Source organism: Squalius cephalus (genome assembly GCF_949319135.1).
Source record: "Squalius cephalus genome assembly, chromosome: 16".
Taxonomy (NCBI): Eukaryota; Metazoa; Chordata; class Actinopteri; order Cypriniformes; family Leuciscidae; genus Squalius; species Squalius cephalus.
Genome location: NC_137137.1, coordinates 7,392,933 through 7,414,902, shown reverse-complemented (window position 1 = coordinate 7,414,902; position 21,970 = coordinate 7,392,933). Strand labels below are relative to the sequence as shown.

The 21,970-nt window shown below is 36.9% G+C and overlaps 2 protein-coding genes across 5 annotated transcripts; one reads left to right on the top strand and one right to left on the bottom strand.

Moving 5' to 3' along the window:
* Positions 1-728: 728 nt before the first annotated feature.
* kif2a (kinesin family member 2a) lies at positions 729-13,243 on the bottom strand. Of its 4 annotated transcripts, none has more exons than XM_079896387.1 (21): positions 12,982-13,243; positions 10,951-11,065; positions 10,363-10,485; positions 10,219-10,273; positions 8,229-8,360; positions 7,052-7,152; positions 6,818-6,913; positions 6,329-6,383; positions 6,080-6,242; positions 5,895-5,985; positions 5,677-5,740; positions 5,499-5,590; positions 5,118-5,260; positions 4,764-4,968; positions 4,528-4,638; positions 4,381-4,448; positions 4,017-4,100; positions 2,436-2,586; positions 1,503-1,604; positions 1,193-1,328; positions 729-1,082 (listed from the first exon to the last, which is right to left on the bottom strand). In XM_079896387.1, exons 2-21 carry the CDS (start codon positions 11,026-11,028, stop codon positions 997-999), a joined length of 2,136 nt encoding a protein of 711 aa, XP_079752513.1. In that variant the 5' UTR covers positions 11,029-11,065; positions 12,982-13,243; the 3' UTR covers positions 729-996. The 4 variants fall into 4 exon arrangements, with proteins under 4 accessions (XP_079752513.1, XP_079752512.1, XP_079752515.1 ...); XM_079896386.1 differs by having other exon boundaries at positions 10,951-11,045; positions 12,982-13,175; XM_079896389.1 differs by lacking the exon at positions 4,017-4,100 and having other exon boundaries at positions 12,982-13,163.
* A 1,577-nt stretch (positions 13,244-14,820) lies between these two features.
* slc2a6 (solute carrier family 2 member 6) lies at positions 14,821-20,937 on the top strand. The gene is made up of 10 exons (XM_079897987.1): positions 14,821-14,944; positions 15,046-15,199; positions 15,282-15,488; positions 17,341-17,440; positions 17,554-17,765; positions 18,897-19,043; positions 19,172-19,280; positions 19,373-19,549; positions 20,072-20,217; positions 20,404-20,937. Exons 1-10 carry the CDS (start codon positions 14,886-14,888, stop codon positions 20,563-20,565), a joined length of 1,473 nt encoding a protein of 490 aa, XP_079754113.1. The 5' UTR covers positions 14,821-14,885; the 3' UTR covers positions 20,566-20,937.
* The last annotated feature ends 1,033 nt before the right edge of the window (positions 20,938-21,970 follow it).

Sequence of the window (21,970 nt, the reverse complement as noted above, 5' to 3'; positions counted from 1 at the left end):
AGGCAGAATTTTGTTGAATAATTCTTTATTTAGCAACCACTGAGTTGAGAGGTGCCAACACTGAAAACATCAGCAGCGAATAAGTGGTATTCCCTATTTGTTATGAGAATCTTGCTGTAATTTAATACACTTACACATTTTAATAGGCAATGTGAGAATGTTGGGAAGTTTTCAAAGTAAAACACCAAGGGATGAGTGTTTTGGTGGACTGTTAACTTCCTTTCCACAAGGAAACATGATATGGCACAAAAGCATTCTACAGATAAACCGATGAGAGAGACGGCAAAGAGAACAGTATGTGGAAAAGGAATAGCGTTCATTGAGAAACCAACAAACTAACATGACTGCTGAATATTCTCACATTCATTCACATAACCTCAACATTTTTTCCCCCAGTGCATTAAATGCTTATTTGAGAACGTCTTAAACTTCAATTAGTATGCCTTCAAGAAATGGCAAGGTGAAACAGAGTAAAATGCTATAACAGCCAATCAACAGAAACCTTCACCGTGTCGAGTACGGCAAACGGACCCCCAAAAAACAAGGTTATTTAAAGTGCAGATGAACCAAGTCAGTCATGCTGGGAACGGAGTGATAATCAGTTGCTGAGTGTTCATGCATACAATTAAGAACAACTTCGAAGGAAGGATTTCAGTGGTACAACTTAAAAAAAAAAAAAAAAAAACCCAAAGGGTAGAAAATGTATCAACTGATACAAATCTGTACCCTTAACCTACAATGAAAAAGTAAATAAATAAAATCGATACTAATAATAAAAAAAAAAATTCTAAAACTTTCCTCAGAATCTTAATCATTCATCAAGGGTTTTAATGAGCAAAATCCCCTTATTTATCCTCTGCTGATTTGTAAGAGAATCACCTAATGCGTTATTTCACATGTGAAAGTAGGAAAGAGTTTCTTCAGAATACTTCTGAATACTATCATGAAGCCTACAAGACTCTTGTATTTGTTGTTCCTCCGCGAGCAAGTTCCAGACTACAGCGCGCGGGGCCGCTTGGGGTTAATCTGCTTGCTGGCTTGTTCCTCCTCTTGGAGCGTAGAACGGAATGACCTCACTTTATCTGATAATACAAGCAGACACACATCCATTAATACTCCATTCCATCAGGAAAACATCAAACTCTTCTGATTAAAGGAAAAGCTAAAAATTCATTCGAGGTAAATGCATTACCTCGGAGCTCAATAAAGATCTCGATCTTCTGGTCAAGAATCTGCTCGAGCTGAGAGGAGTAGGTGTCCACATCATAGTCCACCTCCTCAGTCATCTCCAGGAGAACCTTCTCGTCCTCAAGCCACCTGATAGACTCCTGTCAGCACAAACAGTGTGAACGTCATCATCAGCAATTCCCTTTTTCAGTTTTGGGGCAGACGCTTATCAGAGTATAAATAAACAGAAAAAAAGCAAGCACAGCAAACCAAACGCTGACATAAAATAGCCTAAAAAGCTCTAGAGTGAAAGCAGTTAAAACCAAAACAAACACCTGAAACACAGCCCTGTGGTCCTCCAAAACCTGCTCCTCCATCTCCACCAGCTGAGACACTGCCTCGTGGAACGTGAAGAGCTGAGGGGAGACTTCCTCTTCCTGTCAATATTCAAACACAAGCATTTATCAATGTATGTTCCACGGTATCTAAAAGGAGAGTGAGGCAACCAACCGATTGCCTGTCTAATTTTCCTGTTTATTCTTATAAACATTCCGTGTGCATTCCTGTTTCAGTCTTATGCTTACAAATGATAAGCAATACTTATCTTTATAAAGCATCAATACATTGATGACAAATAGAGCCTTTATAAACACATTAAAAAAATATACTAAAATTAAAATATAAAATTATTTGAGGTGTAATTTATTTTTTTTAGTTGAGATGGCAGGGTTTATCACCTATAGTCCTTTTAGCCCATCCCCCTTTCTGTGCTCGTTGTGTTCTGTCTTCCGGTTTGAATTTCCACCGCATGGAGATAAGATCTTACGGATTTATGAATGAACAGCTCGTTTTAAAATCTTCCCGGTCAACTGACATTTGTTACGATAACCGCTTCAAACATTATAGTGCTCATGATAACTTTCGGTAACTCTACAATAAGTAAATCCACTTCACCAGCTAATTACTCTTGGACAGCAATTCCATAGAAATATACAGCAACCACAAAAATGGACGTTCAAAGAAAAAAAAATTCTAAACATGGCTGCGCACTTGTTTCTCTGCACATAAGCTCTATACTGCAGCCAGCCACAGACAGGGGGATCAAAATGTTTTGGCTTTTTTTAGGACGTGTGCGGCACACTTGTAAGTAGAGAGATGGTCACAAAATATACTTCTAAAAAGTATAACATTGAAGTAGTTGTAGTAACAATGTCATCAAGCATGCATTTTTAAAGTGGAGTAAGTAATAGGAAAAGATGTGTTTTTACATTCTGTTCACAGAGCAGTTTGAGGTCATCCCTCTGAGGGGAGTTACCCAACTCCCAATCCTCATCCATGATGTCCAGCTGGTTGATGGCGTTGACATTGGGGCGGATTCCCTCTGTCACAGCATTAGGATCCACGGTCAGCTCCTTCACTCTAAATGCACAGATTGACAGCATTTATGATGATGTTTTTAGAGCAATCATGCTGACCTAAATGACACCATGCACAGGTCACAGGACTGAAAAGCTTCAATATAAACTGGGTACTTACGACATAGAACAATTATTTTAAAAAAGTGTAACCTGAAGTCACACTGTATACTCTTACCTTATTTAAAACAGAACCTTACATTATTTAGTACAAAAAGTCTAAAGCTTTATACTTTTAACAAGCATGGTATGACAAAATCTACAAACAGGAACAACAGTTCGTTTTTTAAATTGTATTGTGTCATACAACTTGTAGCCATTTGTGCAGTTAACGCCAACTGTTTATGGTGTCATCTCATTTTTTCGAATTATGTACAGTGTTTATGTGCATTAATATTAATATAGGTGTTATTACTAAAGGAGAAGGAAGGACAAAAGCACCACAGAAATGCCAGACATTCCCAGGGTTAGAGAAATTAAATGACAGCAGATCATCAGAGGGGAAATGAAAAATGTTTACACCAAGCACAACCATTAGTGTGAGACGTGAGTGCAGCCAATGTGTCTAATAATGAAACAGACTATGGTTATACACATTGCTGTGTATGAATATTTATTTTCCATGCATCAGTTAAAAGCCAACATGGGATGTTGGTTATCTACTGAGCAGTGCTGGGGAAACTTTGAAGTTGCCAGACAAGCTACACTCATAATGTAATCAATTTAAGATTGTATTTATAATTAAATGAGTTTAATTATAATAAATCTATTGGATTATATTATTTTGAATCAGAACAGTATTATTTCTGAGAAGTATTTACTGTAAAAAAAATTACACTAACAACTAATAAATCACCCTCATTCACACAACACATGGATAAACAGCATTTAACTAAATATATCGATACAAACAAGCTGTAAAATTCTATGAAGATACTACTGAGCGGGTCAAATTAATCAATAAATCTTTTTTTGAAGTAGTCACTGAAATGAACAATCTGATCTAAGGTTCTCACGAAACAAAAATTATAGTTGTCATCGATAGCAATACCAGTGAACTGTGACAATACTTGATACCAGTTTTGAGGTAGTGATACTTTTGACATCCCTAAACAGAACAGTGATTTGATAAAATTAAACATCATTTGAGTGATCAACTAATTATGGTTTTGAGTTTTAGTTGTAAGACTGCAATACAATATAACTAAAAAAAAAAAGAATGATTTAGAGGTTTGTTTGTCATTTTTCGCAACTTGAGATGGAAAAAATGCTTGTTCATGAAAAAGCCAAATTCTTGAAAACAGTTTGGCAACTATTATGCTACTGATAAATGAAGTTAATAACTTATCACTATTATTTTAGTTACTCCCCAACACTGCTGGAGTGTATCTGACTGAGAACAAGGTGGGAAGCTGCATAGACATGTGCTCATACTCATAGGTAGGAGACGGTTCAGAGCGACTTCCTCCCCCCTGAGAGAAGGGGATGTCAGAGGGGCTAATCCCAAACTCCTTTACTCTGAAGACAGTCAAGAAAGAACAGAGAAAAACAGCAAGAGAGAAAGAGAAGAGCACAGCCAATCAGGAGAGACAAGTTACGGCAAGACTTTTTCCCATCAGCATGTCAAATCATTGGTAAATACAAAAATACTTTTTTTTAAAAGACACTAAAGGCAACATTTTTAGTGATATTTAAAATATCTTCAAAATGGTTGAAAAAGAAAGAAAAAAACAGCTAGAAGCTATATTGGCGAGAGAGTTCTTTTTCATAAATGCACAACACAGTGCCATGTCCTCACCTGTTGGCATATCTCAGAGTGTTCAGCGTGTTCTCACAGGAGGCCATACCAGGAGAGATGGTGGCGATCTGAACAGGCAACAGTCACAATTAGAGCTGTGCAACTCCCAATCCCAATGTTTGAGAAAGAGGACTTAATCAAACTTACCATGCATGTCCTGGAGTTCTCACCGATAAATGAGTCTCTGAGGACCTGTGTTAGCTTGCTCGCTCTGAATGGGGTGTGAGGCTTATTACGGCCCAGAGCTCTGATACATTCCTAATATTTGGGACATGCAAGATTACAATGATTAACTTGAAAATTCAAAATGGCACCTCTTGACCAAAAGGTTGCCAACCCATGCTCTAGAGTTTGCTCTGGGGTGGTATTTTTAAGGCGCTGACCTTTAGAGCCAACAGACTCTTGTTGATTTCGGCTCCCTCTAAACGAGTCTGCCGATCAGCGCTGGACGTGTCCGCTCCACGCTCATTACCCGCCAGATCAATGAGTGAGAATTTGCCATGCATCTTGCCCTTCCTTCGTAGTATGATTTGAAAGACGGCATGACTACGGGACGAGTGGGCATTGGCTGAGGTCTGACCTGATGTCCTGAAATGGTAAATAGGAAGAAAATTCAGGACCAATTACACACCAAAGATCATGAATCGTATTTTGGAAACGATTTAGAGATATGCATATTTTAATCAGCAGCAAATAATTCAGTGTACATGTTTATTGCTTTAGCCAGCGAGTATTACCTGCAGCTGTTTCCCATTTCAATGAGTTTGAGGACGTCCTCAGTGCATTTGACCTCACGTTCCTGAAGCCCAACCACTTGCACCTGCTGCTTTCCATCTTCTAGCACACGCAGCTTAGCCTTCCGATTCAACAGATCAAATACCTATAGAAGAAAAAGACTTTAAACGAATTGTCCTTTTTAAAAAAATAGGCTTTAGTTCACATCACAGCCATGAGTCATCAGTTTTCTAAAATAACACTCCTGATAATCAAAAACAAATCAATGAATGGACATATTTTGTGAAATGAAAATAATCCAGTCATCTAGCAAATGCATACAATTCTTCAAATGGTACACATTTTCAATTAACGGAAAGTGAATGTAACTCAGAGCCACTTGCCTTTCCACTGTAAATTTCAAAGAACGTTGCGTAAACCTGAAGATCCAGCTTCTTATAGTTTGGTTTCTTCAGCATGAGAAAAACATCTCGAGCTGTGTGCACGACACAAATATAAATGAGTTGTTTGAGTGAAATTACAAGATTAAATAAATTACAGGACCAAATAAACATCAATTACCAGCTAATGCATAGATTCCTTTAGAGCAATCCTGGTTCTTTCCTGAAAAATCTCCACCCATGGTCTAAAACAAAAAGCAATTGATGAGCTTTGCGTCCAGTTATTCTAATATATATATATATATAATGAGCAGTACAGGTATTGTGGTATTTTTTTGTGCCAACTATCCAAATAGGATTTTTAATAAATCTCAATTATATTAAATAAACACTTCTTACATGAGTTTTTCCACTTCCTGTTTGGCCATAAGCAAAGCATGTGGCCATTCCTCTATCAAATATGGTTTCCACAAGAGGTCTTGCAGTAAACCTTTGGAGAGAGGAGATAGAAGTTATTTTCCTCTGACAATGATCAATTATATTGAGAAATATTCTTGTTTAATGAGCAATGAATGATCCTCTACCTGTAAACCATTTCATTTGTTGTGCTGTCATCAAAGGCATAATCGAAGCGGAATGTTTGGTTCTCTAGGTATCGAGTCAGGTCCACCTTCTGTTTTGGTTCATGAACCATGACAACATCTTTACTTGGAATAGTGATCACATCTAGGTCCTTTACTGTCAACTCTACAACACAAATGAGAAATAAATCAAATAAAATTTTTTAACAAAGGTATATCTTATTACACCAATTGTCCTTTCTGAGGCATTACCTTTTTTATTGAGAGGTCGTTTCCTAACACAAACACATATTCTGTGCTCTTCAATCTGTCGAAACATGAATTACGTTTTACTTCTCAAAGTAGAAAAGACAAACAAACAAACAAACCCAAGACTGAATTATAAAATATTGCAGGTTATCGTTTTTTTCTTATTAATAGATTTCTATAATAATATGAAACATTGTAATTTTGTTTTCAGTATTACTGTTATTATCATCATCATCATTAAAATGTGAATCTCAAATACAGCTTGTCCGGGTAGTATTCCACCCCAAACTCAAATAGAGAAAATTTGCGGAATAAATAATAAATAATAAAAATAAAACCATGAATAATAAATGAAATAACAATTACCATCATAAAGAAAATATGGAAAAATATAAGATGGTAATATTTGTTTTGTTTCTTTATCATTTAAGCTAAAAAAAAAATTTTTTTTTAAATTAAATATTACCCAGATATTTCTTTATTAATACCTACCAAATCTGTCGTGGTTAGTGGTCGATAGTCCAAACTTGCTCTGAAGTCTCTGATCATCTGAAGTATTTCATAGTTTGGAACCGTTGTATCAATCTCCTTCAAAACAAAAGCACATTCACAATAGGAACACCATCAGGTGAAATAATCTATAAGTCAAACCTGAGAAACACATTACAATTAGAAGCTTAGAGACAAGGCAGAGAGATATAATGACAGAAAGATGAGAAGTCTCACCTGTGCTCGCTTCTCTCTCAGTTCCTGTTGCTGTATCCTGCGCCGCTCCCTCTTCTCCTGCAATTTTTCCACTTCCTTCACACAGTTCGACTTCCTCCTTGCTGTTAGAGACCACAATTCCATTTTAACAAAGCCAACAATCGCTTCCTCTCTTACAACCCGCCCCCTCCCACTGTATCTCCCTCTAAAAAAAAGTGTGTATTTGTGTAGACAGAGTGGCTATAGAGGCAAGCCAGAGCCTCTGGCAGCTGGCACATGGTAGCGCCAACAGCCCTCTCCATCTTAGAAGAGCTCTATTCTATGTGCAAGCCTTTTCCAAAGTCATTTATCTATGCGCTCTTGATTGTCCTCAACATATCTGAAATGACTGCTATTAGTTGCAAACAATAGTATCAGTAGAACATGGAATAAAAATATTAGGCCACATAACAGTCATTAATATTCATTCAGACTCTAATTTCATCTACATAAAAAAAGTGTGCAATTTGAACAATGACTCATATTGCAACACTAAACTATGGGTAGGAATTTTTAGACACCTTTGATTTGACTTTTGGAGAGTTATGATCTAATTCCAAAACTATTCTCTAAGCATCTCAATTTTCAACAGCATAGGGGCATAAATATACTAAAATATGACTGAAATAACCTGACAATAGACACTGCATGGATCAGATCAATTCAGAATTGTTTGAGAAAGAATCACAACACACCTGTGAATCAATAAACAAGCAAATCAATTCAAGCAAATCAGTCAAGAAAGCTTGTAGTTCTGCCCAAAGGATGTGCAGTATCGTGCGGTGCACAGAAAACAGGTTGAGCATTTTGATTCCAGATTAATTCGGCAGACAGACTCTTGTAAGCTTCATAAATTCAAAGCAAGAGGATTAATCAGGACAGTTCAGAGTCATGTCAAGGCTGCCCGGTCACAGACGGTCACTGACATTCAGAGGGACGGCTGGGGTATCCAAACCACACCCCACAAGATTTGAGCCAAGATACAAACAGATTATCAAGGTTAGGTTTACTGCAAAATAAAGACTCCAAAAGGATGCTTTGTCTTTATGCATGACATGCATCCTCTGCAGGAGGCCTCAGTTTGGCTTTCAGAGTTTTCCTATGGGGAAAAGGGGGTTGACATGAACAGACTGAAAAGCACTGAGGAGTGTCATATTACCGTTCTGTTGCTGAATTAGCTCTCTTTGGGTCTGGCTCTGTGTGGGTTGAGAGGGTTGTTGTGCAGGTGGAGGGGGTGCTGATTCTGGCTGCTGCTGCTGCTGTTGGGCCGGCCGTGCCCGAGTTGAGACAACTTAACAACAGAACACATAAGAGTCAGCAAATCACAGTCAGACTATGTCTGAAAACTTAACATGAGCACTCAAACATGCCTATAATGTGCAAAAATGGCACTCAGGTAGACAGCTTTCCCAATTTTGAAACACAGCCCAGCCGGCATAGTATGGTAGTATGCTGAGACAAGTAATTTAATTTGAATAAAAGTTGACATTTTGATTACAAATTATGATATGAGGTCAAAATTGTTGATTTTACTTTTTTTTATCATTAACAATAAGATAAAACAGAAAGGGTGAATGTTAATTTCATGCCGACTTTAACCCTATAAAGCCTGCCATATCATATTTCTAAAGCTAATGGGGTGACCACCTGGTTATTGCTCTGTAGCAGGACAGTAGATGTGATTTTATAGGACAATGTGGAACACAGGAGTGAGACATACATTTTCTACTATTAAGAACCGTTCAAAACAAGAGTGATAACTATAAAAAAAAAGATACATTTCGAAAAATCATAGAAATATATAAGAATAGCAGAGTCCAGACCACAACTATAACGGCACAGAGAACACAAAAACAATGACAGCCAATCAGAATCCATCCTACTTTAAAGAGCTTGAGCATTTAAAGCGGCAGACGACAAAACTGAGCGTGCACTTATAAACAGAACATTATCGTTTGCTGGTGTGGACACTAATATTGTTATCGTTATCTTTACAATTATTGTTCTTGATGTAAATGGGCCTTTATACTATGTAAATATTGATTTACATTAGTAGGTAAAAAAAATCACATTTTATAAAAAATACATTTCCTCATAGCATCTAGTTTATTTTCCTTTATTAGCCTATGCAAACATTAAATGCGTTTTTAATGGATTCAATGCATTTTGAACTTATTTTTTTGTTGGATCTGGCAGGTTTGATTTTCTTATCCAGAATGTGTCTAGATGAAGTCCCGGCTGGTGTAGCTGTATTTAACGACTTTGATGAGGTCCACTCCACACTGATTCTTTTGCTCCGTCCAGTTGACATCAGCAGAAAAATACTTCTCTACGTATGCGTTGGCTGGGATTTTTCCCACTCTAGCTAGAACATGACGGCTGCGAAAATTGATTTTTAAATGGCAATCGCATTTTTAGTATTATATTACCTATTGTGGTATTGTAAGCTCCCAATTTCGAGACTGTGGTCAACCTAATTCTCAACATGATTAAAACTTTGCTGAAAAACCTATTGTACACAGCAGGTGCATCGTATTGTATGTTTTACCCCCCACAATAAACAGTGACAGAGTGACAAATGATGTATATGCATTTTATGTAGTAGTCTGCTATACTGTTATAAAGATCACATTAATTTACATTACAAGTTATCAGAATTTCATCTTCCTATTTGCCCATGTCAACAATTGCACCAAATTGCATACTTCTGGGCCTCTAAATAAAACTGAAGTGTGGGCTCCATATTCTTTTCTATAAAAGTCTGATGTATCAAATATTACTTAACAAAAAACAAATGCAAACTTTATATATTTAGATTTTTTTAAAATATTTTGTCTAAAGGTTCAAAGAATAATTATAGCACTGAATATTAGAATTCTGTTATACAAGAGTACCCCCTGTCAAGATTAACTGCTTGTGGAGTGTGCAATCTATGAAAACTACACAGCCTCAGACTGAACACACTGAGCCTGACACATGCATGTGTCACCCCTTCATTTTGAAGCACCCAGCACGTGCACACTACATATTTATTTAATTAAATCATAGTCTTTAGCAGATTAATAATCGCACATGGGCATACTGCAATTCAGAAATTATTCTGATTTATTGTGCAGCCCTAATCATGAGTCATAAAAGAGCAAATATACCTCTGTTGTCTCTGGATGGGATTTCACTTCTTCCCGGTGCAATAGTTCTACGATTCTGCACACAAACAAAAGCGTACAAAAAGGTTCAAAAGATGCGAACAATTAGAGTGCAAACTCAACATTTAACTGTGATCTTGTACAAACCTTAGGGATTTTGTTGACTTTCACAGAGCTGGGTGTAGGAGGCGGTGGTGTAACAGGGCTCAAGGAAATCTCTTCCTCTGCAGCAACATCTGGATTTAGTGAGAATAGGCACTCCAAATCAATCTGTTACAAAAAAAAAGTGAAAATTACAAGAATAAAACATTTTTTTTCGGACCACTTCTATCCAAAACAGGGTTATTATAGTTAACTAAAACTGAAACTAAAACCCTAAAAACACATTTTTGAAATAAAATACATGTTAACTAAAATAAAATGTAAAAAATTTCAACTTCAAAAATAACTAAATATTTAACTAAAATGGAAAATATAAAAATAAAAACTGATTCAAAATAGTAATAAAACTATAATAGCATCTCTAAACTAAAATAACACTGCTCATACCAAAGCATACAGAATGTCCTAATATTAAAAAAGGTACAGGCCAGCCAGGGTATGATTGCAGAATTCATATTTAAAAGGAACACGGCACGTGTCCACTGACTGAGGGCACACTGCACCCTAACAACACCAGAATGTTGTTCCATCCATAATTAATAACAAAGGCAGCTGAGAGGCTACTAGACTTACCTCTTTCCCTTTGGTGTCTCCATTTTCTATCCATTCCACAGTAACACTGTCATTATCTTCATTCAAAGAGGTCACCATGGCCTGGTGTATTCGCCCTGTAAGAAATCCAACAGCTCTAAGTGAGAAAGACAAATGAAAAACATTCATTCATATGTTTTGAAATTTTAAACAAGTTTGAGTGGATCTTGAAGAGGTCATGTACAAGATGGCATGAACGCAAAAACCTGCATCAGAAGCTGTGCTCATCAACTACTGAAAAGTCTAGCATCACCGAAAACAAACAGCCATGTTTCCGTATCTATTATTCAGCAGAGCTATTCCTACTCGCACGTCTCCATCCCTGCAATTATTCAACAGCGGCATCAGCAGGAAAAAGCACATATTATCCTGCCATAAAACAAGCTATTTAAAACCCCAGCATGCAACATCAGGCCAAAAGAAAAGTCAAGACCCTGCTTTAAGTAAAAGGCACTAGAGACCTCCTCTGTTTAAAATGTCACAAGCACTGCTCGTCTTCAGAGTCAACAGTCATCTCTATTACGCAATACACAAAAACTTCCCAAAGAGACAGGAGTGGTTTGTTTAACACGTCAACAGATCCAGGCTAATTCGTTTCTTTGCTGCAAACTGAAGTTAAATATAACACAGCCTTCTCAAAGAGATCAAATCATAATCTGTTCTGACAGTCTTCAACATTGTATTGATGCTTGCTAATACCAATGAAATGCCACTGAATGCTCACGAGACAAACTACCGTACACTAGTTTTTACTAAATCTACATTTCTGTACTGAGACATCAGCAGAAACTAATTTGATTGTCATTGCAGATTGACAATGTGCATTTTTTTTAAAAGATGTTTAATCTTAATTAAACATCTTAAATGTATTGTCTTTTTATGACCAATAAGATACAGATTATTTGTACGTGTCCATAACAAATATTCAGAACAATGTGTGTTTGGTTTTGACACAACATTAAATTAATTACCTTTAAACTACAATGGAATTGTATTCTATCGTTATTACTATCGTTGTAATCTATGCAAAGTTGTAAAGGGGAAAAATAGTTTTCATCTGTCTTCGGCCTCATTTTTAACCTTAAAATAAATTGCTGTTCTTTAAATAGTTATCCAAACAATACATTAAATATGCTTCTTCACATGCAAAATTCTTTATTTGGTTCTATTTATGAGTGATTGAACTGTGAATATTGGTAATATATGTATATGTATATGTATGTATGTGTATGTATATACATATGTATGTATGTATGATTAGTGACTGATTTATATATATATATATATATATATATATATATATAAATCAGTCACTAATCATCTGTCTGTCTATATAATGCAACCAGTCCCAAGCTTCTGTTGTCAGCATTTTTTTGGCCATTAGGATGAGATCAATCTCTGAGCCCACATTACATAACTTTTAGGGAACTTGCTTGTCATCCTCAAATCATGACATTTACTGAGTCATCTGTCCATATACAACTTAAGTGAGCTGAATCAAAACTTACAGTGAGTTTAAGGCTCAAAATTACCAAGCTAAACCAGCTGGCTTGAGTAAACCCAGCAACCTCCCTTTCTCCACACTTATTTACACCCAATCTGTAAAACAAAACATTCATTCATTTGCAAATGACCTAAGATGGCTAACCCACTTAAATCCAGAATCACCAGGACTTCCATGATTATATTCCCTACCAATATAAGACATGGATGTTGTTGAGCTCAAATCCAATACAATCGCACACATTATGAATAACTAAACAAACTCCACCCGGTTTAGCAGGTGGCTAACGTCAACCGACAGTTGCACTGTTGATTGACACAAGCTCGTTAACTACCCGGCAACCAGCAGCAACAGACCAAACTCAGCGCCATATATTGATTTATACCAGGTTCAACCACCTAAACTGTCGTTTCTGCCGTGTGTATTTGTGAGGTAACGTTAGCATCCGTTAGCCGAACCGGGGAAACGACTTTAACGGACGGTTACAAGCGACCCAAATATGAACTCACCATCGCTGCGCTTTATCTCCACAAAAATCCCCACGACGATCTTGCCGAAGGTCGCCGCCATGTCTCATTTATGGGACGATGGGAATAGGCAGATAGACGGGCGCGTGGGAACTAAAAAACAGTGTTTGTGTTTGAATTTTTCACATTTGTTGTTCCGTGTTGCTCAAAACCGGGAGGCGGCCACAGCGCGAGACATAAAAGAGAGAGTACAGGGCGCGTGCGCGGGGGACGTCCGATTTGCGTTGTTTTTTTTTTTCTACCCACAAGTCCCGCCTTCTGCACTAGGATTGGCTAGAAGCAACTGGAGGTTTGCGATCGACAGTTTAGGTAACCTTAGCAACCAGTGGAAGCGGGAAGGTTGCTGTGTGGTCAAAATAAAATGTGTTAGTGAAAGTAGGAACATTGAACTTAGTTTGAAGATATATAGCCTGTCTACCTAATCAGTTGAGAAAAAATATATTCCACATATCAAAAATAATAATAATAATAAAAAAAAAAAAATAATAATACTTGCAACAAATCATTCCCTCCATATACATTTTATTTTGTCCAGAAAGCTTAGGCTACATGCTGTTTTAAAGCAATTTTGGAGATATTTTGTTATTTGGGGTTGTTCTGCATTATGTGTTCAAATGTAACCATTTCACACACTGCAGTTGTGACTGATTCATTTTCATTTGCCCATGTAATTTTAATGGGAATTGTGTGTGCGTGTGTGTGTGTGTTTTCATGCCTTCATTTGTGTGAGTGTTTGTTCTGGATTGTAGCAGATTTTTTATATGTTTTTAACAAATTAAAAGAAAATTCCCCATTTTCCTCATTTCCCATTCTGGGGGTCATTCAAAATGACCTGCGAAGAATTTGTTACTATTTTTATTACAACCACATAAACTCCTGGAATCCACTCAAATTATTTTTGTGTATTCCAGGTTCAAGTGTGACAAATCTCCCAATGTCTTGGACCACTCCAGTGAACACTCAATTTCTAAAAATCAAACGAAAATGAATTACGGGTCAAAATGACCCGAGGAGAGGATGGGATTAATTCCCTTTTGAATTCATGTTCTGTTTCTTCACATTTTTTTGTATTTCATATAAAGTCACTTAAAACAAAAAAGGAGAAAAAGGCAAAGAAAATGGGGTTAATGTCAATGCACAATTGTTTGAATTTGTTTAACTTTGCTGATTCTATTAGGTCGATAAGATAAGCATGTTTATGAATAATAAATTATTAAATAAGTAGGCCTAAAATAAGTAAATAAACTATACAAACTTAAGAATTAAAGTACTGGGAACGAGGAATGAGGTCTACATCAATCAGTTTATCATAGTCAATCTTGTTCACAGCAATTTAGAGAAAGGTTGCGTTACGTCTGATTTGTTGTCATATGTGAGGAAAGTGTTTATGATGCTTGCACATACAGTATGTTCTCAGAGTTTCTTTTGTAGTGGCAGACACACACATTTTTAATAGGATTAATAAGACTTATTTCGGTCGTCAGAATGATTTTTATTTTTAATGAATTTAAAAATATACATAGGCCTATATTAATGAATTTTTAAAAAAGTTTTAATGAATCATTCGAGAGAGATGAATCAAAATCCACATCGCTACACCAATCATATGAAATCTGACTGTAGCAGGTTCTGGCGCCTAATTGGTCTACATTGGAAGCTTCTCTTTCTGAATGACCTTGTGACTGCTGATGGAAAAGTTCTGGTTGCGTAACACTGCACTCTCTTCTGTGTTGAGGGGAAGTTCTGACGTTTGCTTCCTTAATTCTTTGTCCACTATCTACCTAAAGAAATCCCAGGATTGCAAAATATGCTTTTGCTTTCGCTTACTCAGAAATACCCATTCGAAAATTAAAACGATTCAGTCTGTAGAGTGAGACGGAGGAGAGATGGCAGACTGTCCGGATGAAACCACCACATTAATAAGAAACAACCCAACCAAAATTAGGTGACTCTTTTTGTTTTGTTTTGTTTCGTTTTCCTTTATTGTATATATTGTTTAAAAAAAATGTCATGTATTGTATTCATTTGATTGTTTGTACTTTTCAGACATGGAAGGCTCTACCTTGCTGTGTTTTCAGCTGTTTTGGGCAATTTCAATTTTGGATTTGCCTTAGTGTTCCCATCCCCTGTCATCCCCCAGCTTCAAAAGGGTGATGACTCTCGGCTCCAAATGGACATCCATCAGATATCATGGTTTGGTGTAAGATCATTTATGTATATGTTTTCAGGTACATACAGAGAATACAGAATCCTGTCTAGCTAGTTTCTTTTCTTTCATTTAGTCAATTTTCACCCTTGGAGCAGCCCTAGGGGGTCTTAGTGTCATGGTGCTCAATGACCGAGTTGGGAGAAAGATGAGCATCATGTTGTCTGGAGTACCATCTGTTGCAGGTCTCCTTATGATGGGGGCCGCACAAAATTTCTGGATGTTATTATGGGGCAGATTTCTGACTGGCATCGCTGGTGGTATCACCTCTGGCTCCATTCCTGTAAGTTATCTGTTTTATCTTGTTTATCGATTGATGAACACACCTCTAGTAAATCTACAGTGCCACGGTAACATTTTATTGTATTTTTGTGTTTTTTAGTAAGTTTGCAGTCTGATTTGAATCTGATGAGATAAAAACACTGGGTGGCAAGAAATAATACCCAGACATGAAATATTTAACATGTCTGCTGGTTTCACTCAAAAACACAGTGTAACAATTGATTCACAAATAAATGGCTTTTTAATGAATCGGTTGTAGAGACAGCTTACTGATTGGATGTTTGTATGACCACACATTGACACATAAGACGTCTGTGTAACATCTTAGCTTAAAATGACCTCCGCATTATAAACAAAGCATTTATTTAAAACAGATCCAAAAATGGCTCGTTTGGATATTGTGGGATTTGTGATGTAAAACGGGCAAATACATTTGCACATGACTGCCTCCAGAGCAGAACATCAATGAATAGTTATACATCATCGCACCATAGGCCCCACCCACTGGCGTCCAGTCATTTGCCGACACTGAATGTGAACGTCACGTCACGTCAAAAGCAAATAGAACCCATTATAATCACTGACTCTGTCTACACTGGATACAGTACACAGATGCACATTCAGTTTCTGATATTGTCCAGGCACTTGAGTGTGCTGACAACAGGACAAATGGAAGAGTGAAAGAACATTCGCTTTGACGTATCCTGTGTAAAAAGTTTGTTTGCGTCACTGTGCAGACTTCAAAAGAACCTCAGTCATAAACAAGTGTATGGTTTATTTTTAATGGTTTCCCAGATTGCGTCGGAGGATTATGGGCCCTATCATACACCTGGTGCCAATGCAGCGCCAGGCGCAACGCAAGTGTTTTTTGCTAGTTTCAGCCCGACGCAGTTATCATTTTCACATCCTGCACCACGTTGTTTAAATAGCAAATGCATTTGCGCCCATTTGTTCGCCCATGCTGGTCTGAAAATGAGGTGTGTTCTGACGCATTGTTGGCTCAGTGCTATTTTGAGGCAACCGAAATAGACTACGCCATTGACAAACCTGGTCTAAAGTCAATGGCGCAACATGTTTTTTGTTATTTAAAGAGCGTGTTAGTAATGTGCGCCTATAGGTGGCTCCACAACGCGCGTACACTTTGTCCCGTATAGTCTGCTCGCTTTAACCTCGCGCAAAAGCAGATCTGTTTCCTCGCTAGAGAAGCGTCCTCGCGCACAAGCAGGACAACCCTTTTAGACCATGCGCCAGGTGCGCCGACCATTTTTCCCGTTGTTAAACTAGCAAAGCGTTCAGAGCGTTTGACTGCAGATTGTTTTGTAAACGAGGCACACCGTAATGGAGAGTTTGCAAAAGGCACTTTTGTTGAAAGATTAAGCAGCCAACTGTACTGGATCTGATAGAAGCGTAAGTAAACAATTTCATAATGCTCTGTCTGTAAATGACAGTTTTATATGGATAATGTTTCGAAACACTTACTTGCGTGAAATAGTTTCCTGTCCTGTTTCCTATATGCAATGACTTTAGCCAATCATAACAGTAGCCGTTAACTGACAAGCCTTAAAGGAGCCGCCCCTTAAAAACGGATCATTTCAAACAGAGGGTCAGAATGAGGGCTGGAAATAATCTATTTTCCGCATATAAATTTGTTATTTTTTGTGTAAAAATCTTTATTAACAATAACATTATAAGTGAACCTCAAGGAACATAAAAAAAAATATTTTTAAAAATCCATGTCATGACCCTTTTAAATATAAGACATTAGAGTTTAACTGTAACAAATGGAATTTTAATAAATTAAATGTCTAATGGGTCTCACTGACATCAGCTGATGTTTTTTTTTTTTCAAACAGGTGTATGTGTCAGAGATTTCACATCCATCTGTGAGGGGTGCACTGGGTTCATGTCCTCAGATCACAGCAGTCTTTGGAAGTCTAGCACTCTACGCTCTTGGTAAGAGAGCTCATATTTCTCAGGTTGTTTTTAGCTGTATGATGAAACACACTTTCTCCAACACTTTCCTGTACATCCTTTGTGAATGATGCTGTTTTATGGTCTCTCTCCAGGCTTGATTTTGCCGTGGAGATGGCTGGCTGTGGCTGGGGAGGTTCCTGTGATTATCATGATGATTTTGCTTTGCTTCATGCCAACCTCCCCACGTTACCTCACGATGAAAGGGAACAGAGCAAAAGCAGTTAAATCGCTAGGATGGCTCAGGGGCACCAATTCTGATTACTTGACTGAGTTCAGTAAGATTGAGCGCAGTATCAACTCTAAGGTAAAGCACACATTGCAGTGGATTACATCATGTTATCAGGGCAGTTTTGCCATAAAAGAAAAGGCCATGCAAATAGAGTTAATTAGGGATTAGGGGGTCATTCATATTGTTCCATTTGTTTAATCACAAACTTCAATAATCAGACAGTTTAAAGGATTAGTTTACTTCAGAATTAAAATTTCCTGATAATTTACTCACCCCACCCCAGTTTCAAAGGGCTCTACGCGATCCTAGCCGAGGAATAAGGGTCTTATCTAGCGAAATGATCGGTCATTTAAAAAAAAAACAAAAAAAAAACATTTATATACTTTTTTAACCACAAATGCTCATCTGGCACTAGCTCTGCAATGCGCCACGCATTACGTAATCGCATTGAAAGGTCACGCGTGTTCCGGTTTCTGGTGCAAAAAGGAAGGGTATAGGCCGGCAAAAAACTCCATCTCATTTTCTCCTCCAACTTCAAAATCGTCGGACATCGTTGTTTTATCTTTTTTTTTTTTTTTTTGTAAATGGCGTTTGAATTAGTCTTTGCACGTTCGCTTTGTAAACACTATGTCGGTACTTCCGCTTATGTTACGCGTGACCTTTCAACGTGATTACGTAAAGCATGGCGCATCGCAGAGCTAGTGCAAGATGAGCATTTGTGGTTAAAAATTATATATTACTTTTTTTTTTTTAAAGAAAATGACCGATCGATTTGCTAGATAAGACCCTTATTCCTCGGCTAGGATCGTGTAGAGCCTTTGAAGCTGCATTGAAACTGCAATTTGGACCTTAACCGTTGTACTCCATTGAAGTCCACTACATGGATTTTCCTCAAAAACCTTAGTTTCTTTTTGACTGAAGAAAAAAAGACATGAACATCTTGGATGACGTGGGGGTGAGTAAATTATCAGGGAATTTTTATTCTGAAGTGAACTAATCCTTTAAGGTATAAAGCTGTTTGATGCATTTGAATTTAAGCCAAAACATGTTATCTCAAAAATTGCAAATTGTATGATTGAATTGAAAGATTTAATGTTCCTCAAAAGGGGGTCTGACAATTATTGTTTGATTTAAAACTTATTCTTGTAAAAAAAATGCATTATAGAAAAATACAATTTTAAATGAGTTCCATCTTTTCACCAACAGAACGCACAATGGAGTGATCTTAAAACCCCTTTATACTATAAACCAATCCTAATCTCAGTCTTCATGAGATTTCTGCAACAGATGACTGGTATAACCCCAATTCTGGTATATTTGGAGCCCATCTTCCACATGACAGCTATATCACTGGTATGTCACATAGAGTATATTTACCTATTTATTACCATGAAAAAAAAAAAAAACCCATGAAACCAAAAAAACAAACATAAAAGCACATTTACGCTCACAAAGAAGTTTAAAACAAAATTGTCATTCAGGAACCGAAATATGATGCCGCATTAGTGGGAGCTGTAAGATTGATCTCTGTCGCTATTGCAGCAAGTTTGATGGACAAAGCAGGTCGAAAAGCTTTGCTCTTCACTTCAGGTTTGTGTAGAATAAAATAAAGTATTATACTTGGTAAATTTAATTCATTAGAAACAGACTAATGAATAAAATATCTTATTTTCTTCCTTTAGGATTTTTGATGTATATAGCCATGCTTTCAATGACCATGTACACCCACAAAACACCATGCAGCCATGGCAATCTTACCTTAACAGAGGGTTTGAAGAGCGCCCACGGAGGCTCAACGGACCCTGCCTTCGATCCAGTGACTCTAATTCCTCTCATTAGCACTATGGTCATCATATTTGGTGAGTTTGCTTAGTTTCAGGTTGTTTGTTCATGTACAGTTTGCTTTTACTTACTGTAGAATCTTTTTGTTTGAACTTGTTGATTATTATGACACTTTAGTTGTTATAGCTTAACATTATTATTTTGAAATGGCTTAAAAGGGACTTACAGGGAAGCCATCGTTTTGGCAATGGGACTTGGTTACATCATTTTCAGAATTAGAAGTTCTTACTTTTAAAGCCAATTCACAGTGAACCGACAGATGCCAACCAACAGCAACAGACACTTTGTCGGGTTTTGTCGGATCAGTGTCGATTTGGTCACCGCTTGGTTTTGCCGATTGAACGTTCATTTGTTGGAACGTTCATCTGTCGGGTCATGAAATGTCTGAGAAGTGAGTGACGCACTGTAATCTGGTGGTTTGTCTGCATTGTTTGGCATATGTTGCTTCAGTGTGAACTGGCCCGTAGAATTAGTTCTAGTTCTATTTCCTCATGTTGAATACCATGCAGCATAACATTACTGATTACTTTGTCATGCAGGTTATGCTATGGGTTGGGGACCAATCACATGGCTGCTAATGTCAGAGATCTTACCCTTGGGTGCGCGTGGTGTAGCATCTGGTTTGTGTGTTGGTGTTAGCTGGATCACGGCCTTTGTTCTGACGCAACTCTTCATGCACGTGGTGGTGAGATAAATATATTTTTACACAGGAAATGAATATATATTTTTAATCTTCATTCTTTTCTCTGATACATATCTCTTAACATCGTTGTTCAAGGTCATTAAAAGATAATACAAGCTGGTTTTGATAATTTACTCATATTATACAGTATAACTGTAAAAGGCTAACTTTTCACATCTTTTCATATAGGAAGCCTATGGACTTTTTGCACCTTTCCTGTTCTTCTGTGTCGTCTCTGTAGTGAATATAATTTTCACTGCTAAATGTGTGCCAGAAACTAAAGGCCGAAGTCTGGAGGAAATTGAGAACTATTTTAGGACTGGCCGAACCTTCACCATTATTGATCCTTAAAATGCCCAAATGCTATTTTTATAAATAATAATGTAAATGTATATATTGCATTGTCTTACAACACACACACACACACACACACACACACACACACACACACACACACACACACACACACACACACACACACACACACACACACACATTGTTGTAAGACAATTCAAATTGTTGTAAGACAATTCAATATAACTGTTGTGTTTATCTGTCTGAGTGATCCATGATGTAAATACATTAATTTATCTTAAAAAGTGTGTATATTATGTATCATGTATATTACTATAAAGATTAAATCTCTACCATCCTCTCAGTATATGATAAGATCATGTGACTGGACACTGCACTTCCCTTTCACTCTTCCGCATTTGTTTCCATCAGTGTGACCAAACTAAACCTATATTGCACAAAATGTGTTTGTCCAGGAACAAAGGTACAGTGATACAGAGAAGTTCAGAAAGAAAGCATGATTTCATCCAGATGGGTGTCCCACAGCTATACTTGAGCAAGACATAAATTCTCTCTCTCTCTCTCTCTCTCTCTCTCTCTCTCTCTCTCTCTCTCTCTCTCTCTCTCTCTCTCTCTCTCTCTCTCTCTCTCTCTCTCTCTCTCTCTGTATGTGTGTATTGTATATATATATATACACATACATACATACATACATACATACATACACATATATACATATATACATATTTATGCATCATTCTATATATACATTCTGTAAATTCTACTGGCCTTGGTCATGTGCTGATACACGAATAAAGATTTTTGTTGTTAATATTATTTGATTATCACTGAAGTTTACTTTAGTTATGCACAACAATTATTCTTTGTTTCTTATTGATTCCTTCTAAATGATTTTATTTGTTTGTTATTTTTTGTTTGTCCATTCTTCTTTCCCAATTAATCAAATAGATCAGTTTTTTTAGGAAGCGTATTTTTCAAACAAAAAGCTCCCAATGAATGGCAGATTTAGCCACAACCAATATAATATCATATTGTTACATTTTAAAGTAAAATTTTATTTAAAAATAATAATAATAAAAAGAATGTTAACTGCTAATTATTGAAAAAAAAAAAAAAAAAAAAGTGAATTAAGATCATTTGATCTGCAGTATCCCAGCATGCTAGCCTAATTCTCACTGGATCTTATCCAAGAGGTAGGTTGCTTAAATGTTCAAAAAAAAAAACTTTTTAAAGGAAAAATCATGTGATGAATGTTTGGCTTTAAGCTGCTTTATGGGTTTCCAATGAGTGAAGGGTTGCCAAAAAATGTGATACATAAGGGTGTTTAACCTTACATTACACAATCAGGGAGGGCCAAACCTGTGATCGATCACTGTATAATTTATTTATTTATTTATTTATTTATTTATTTGTGAATGTGTGGATTTTATATATTTAGACT

Coding starts and splice junctions, on each gene's coding strand:
- kif2a (XM_079896386.1), bottom strand. CDS start 13,042: ATGGCGGCGACCTTCGGCAAGATCGTCGTGGGGATTTTTGTGGAGATA. Junction 10,274..10,362: donor AAGTCAACAAAATCCCTAAG/GTTTGTACAAGA, acceptor GTTTGTGTGCAG/AATCGTAGAACTATTGCACC. Junction 2,587..4,016: donor GAACCGTCTCCTACCTATGA/GTATGAGCACAT, acceptor CTGTGCATTTAG/AGTGAAGGAGCTGACCGTGG.
- slc2a6 (XM_079897987.1), top strand. CDS start 14,886: ATGGCAGACTGTCCGGATGAAACCACCACATTAATAAGAAACAACCCA. Junction 17,441..17,553: donor TCTAGCACTCTACGCTCTTG/GTAAGAGAGCTC, acceptor GTCTCTCTCCAG/GCTTGATTTTGCCGTGGAGA. Junction 17,766..18,896: donor AGCGCAGTATCAACTCTAAG/GTAAAGCACACA, acceptor TTTCACCAACAG/AACGCACAATGGAGTGATCT.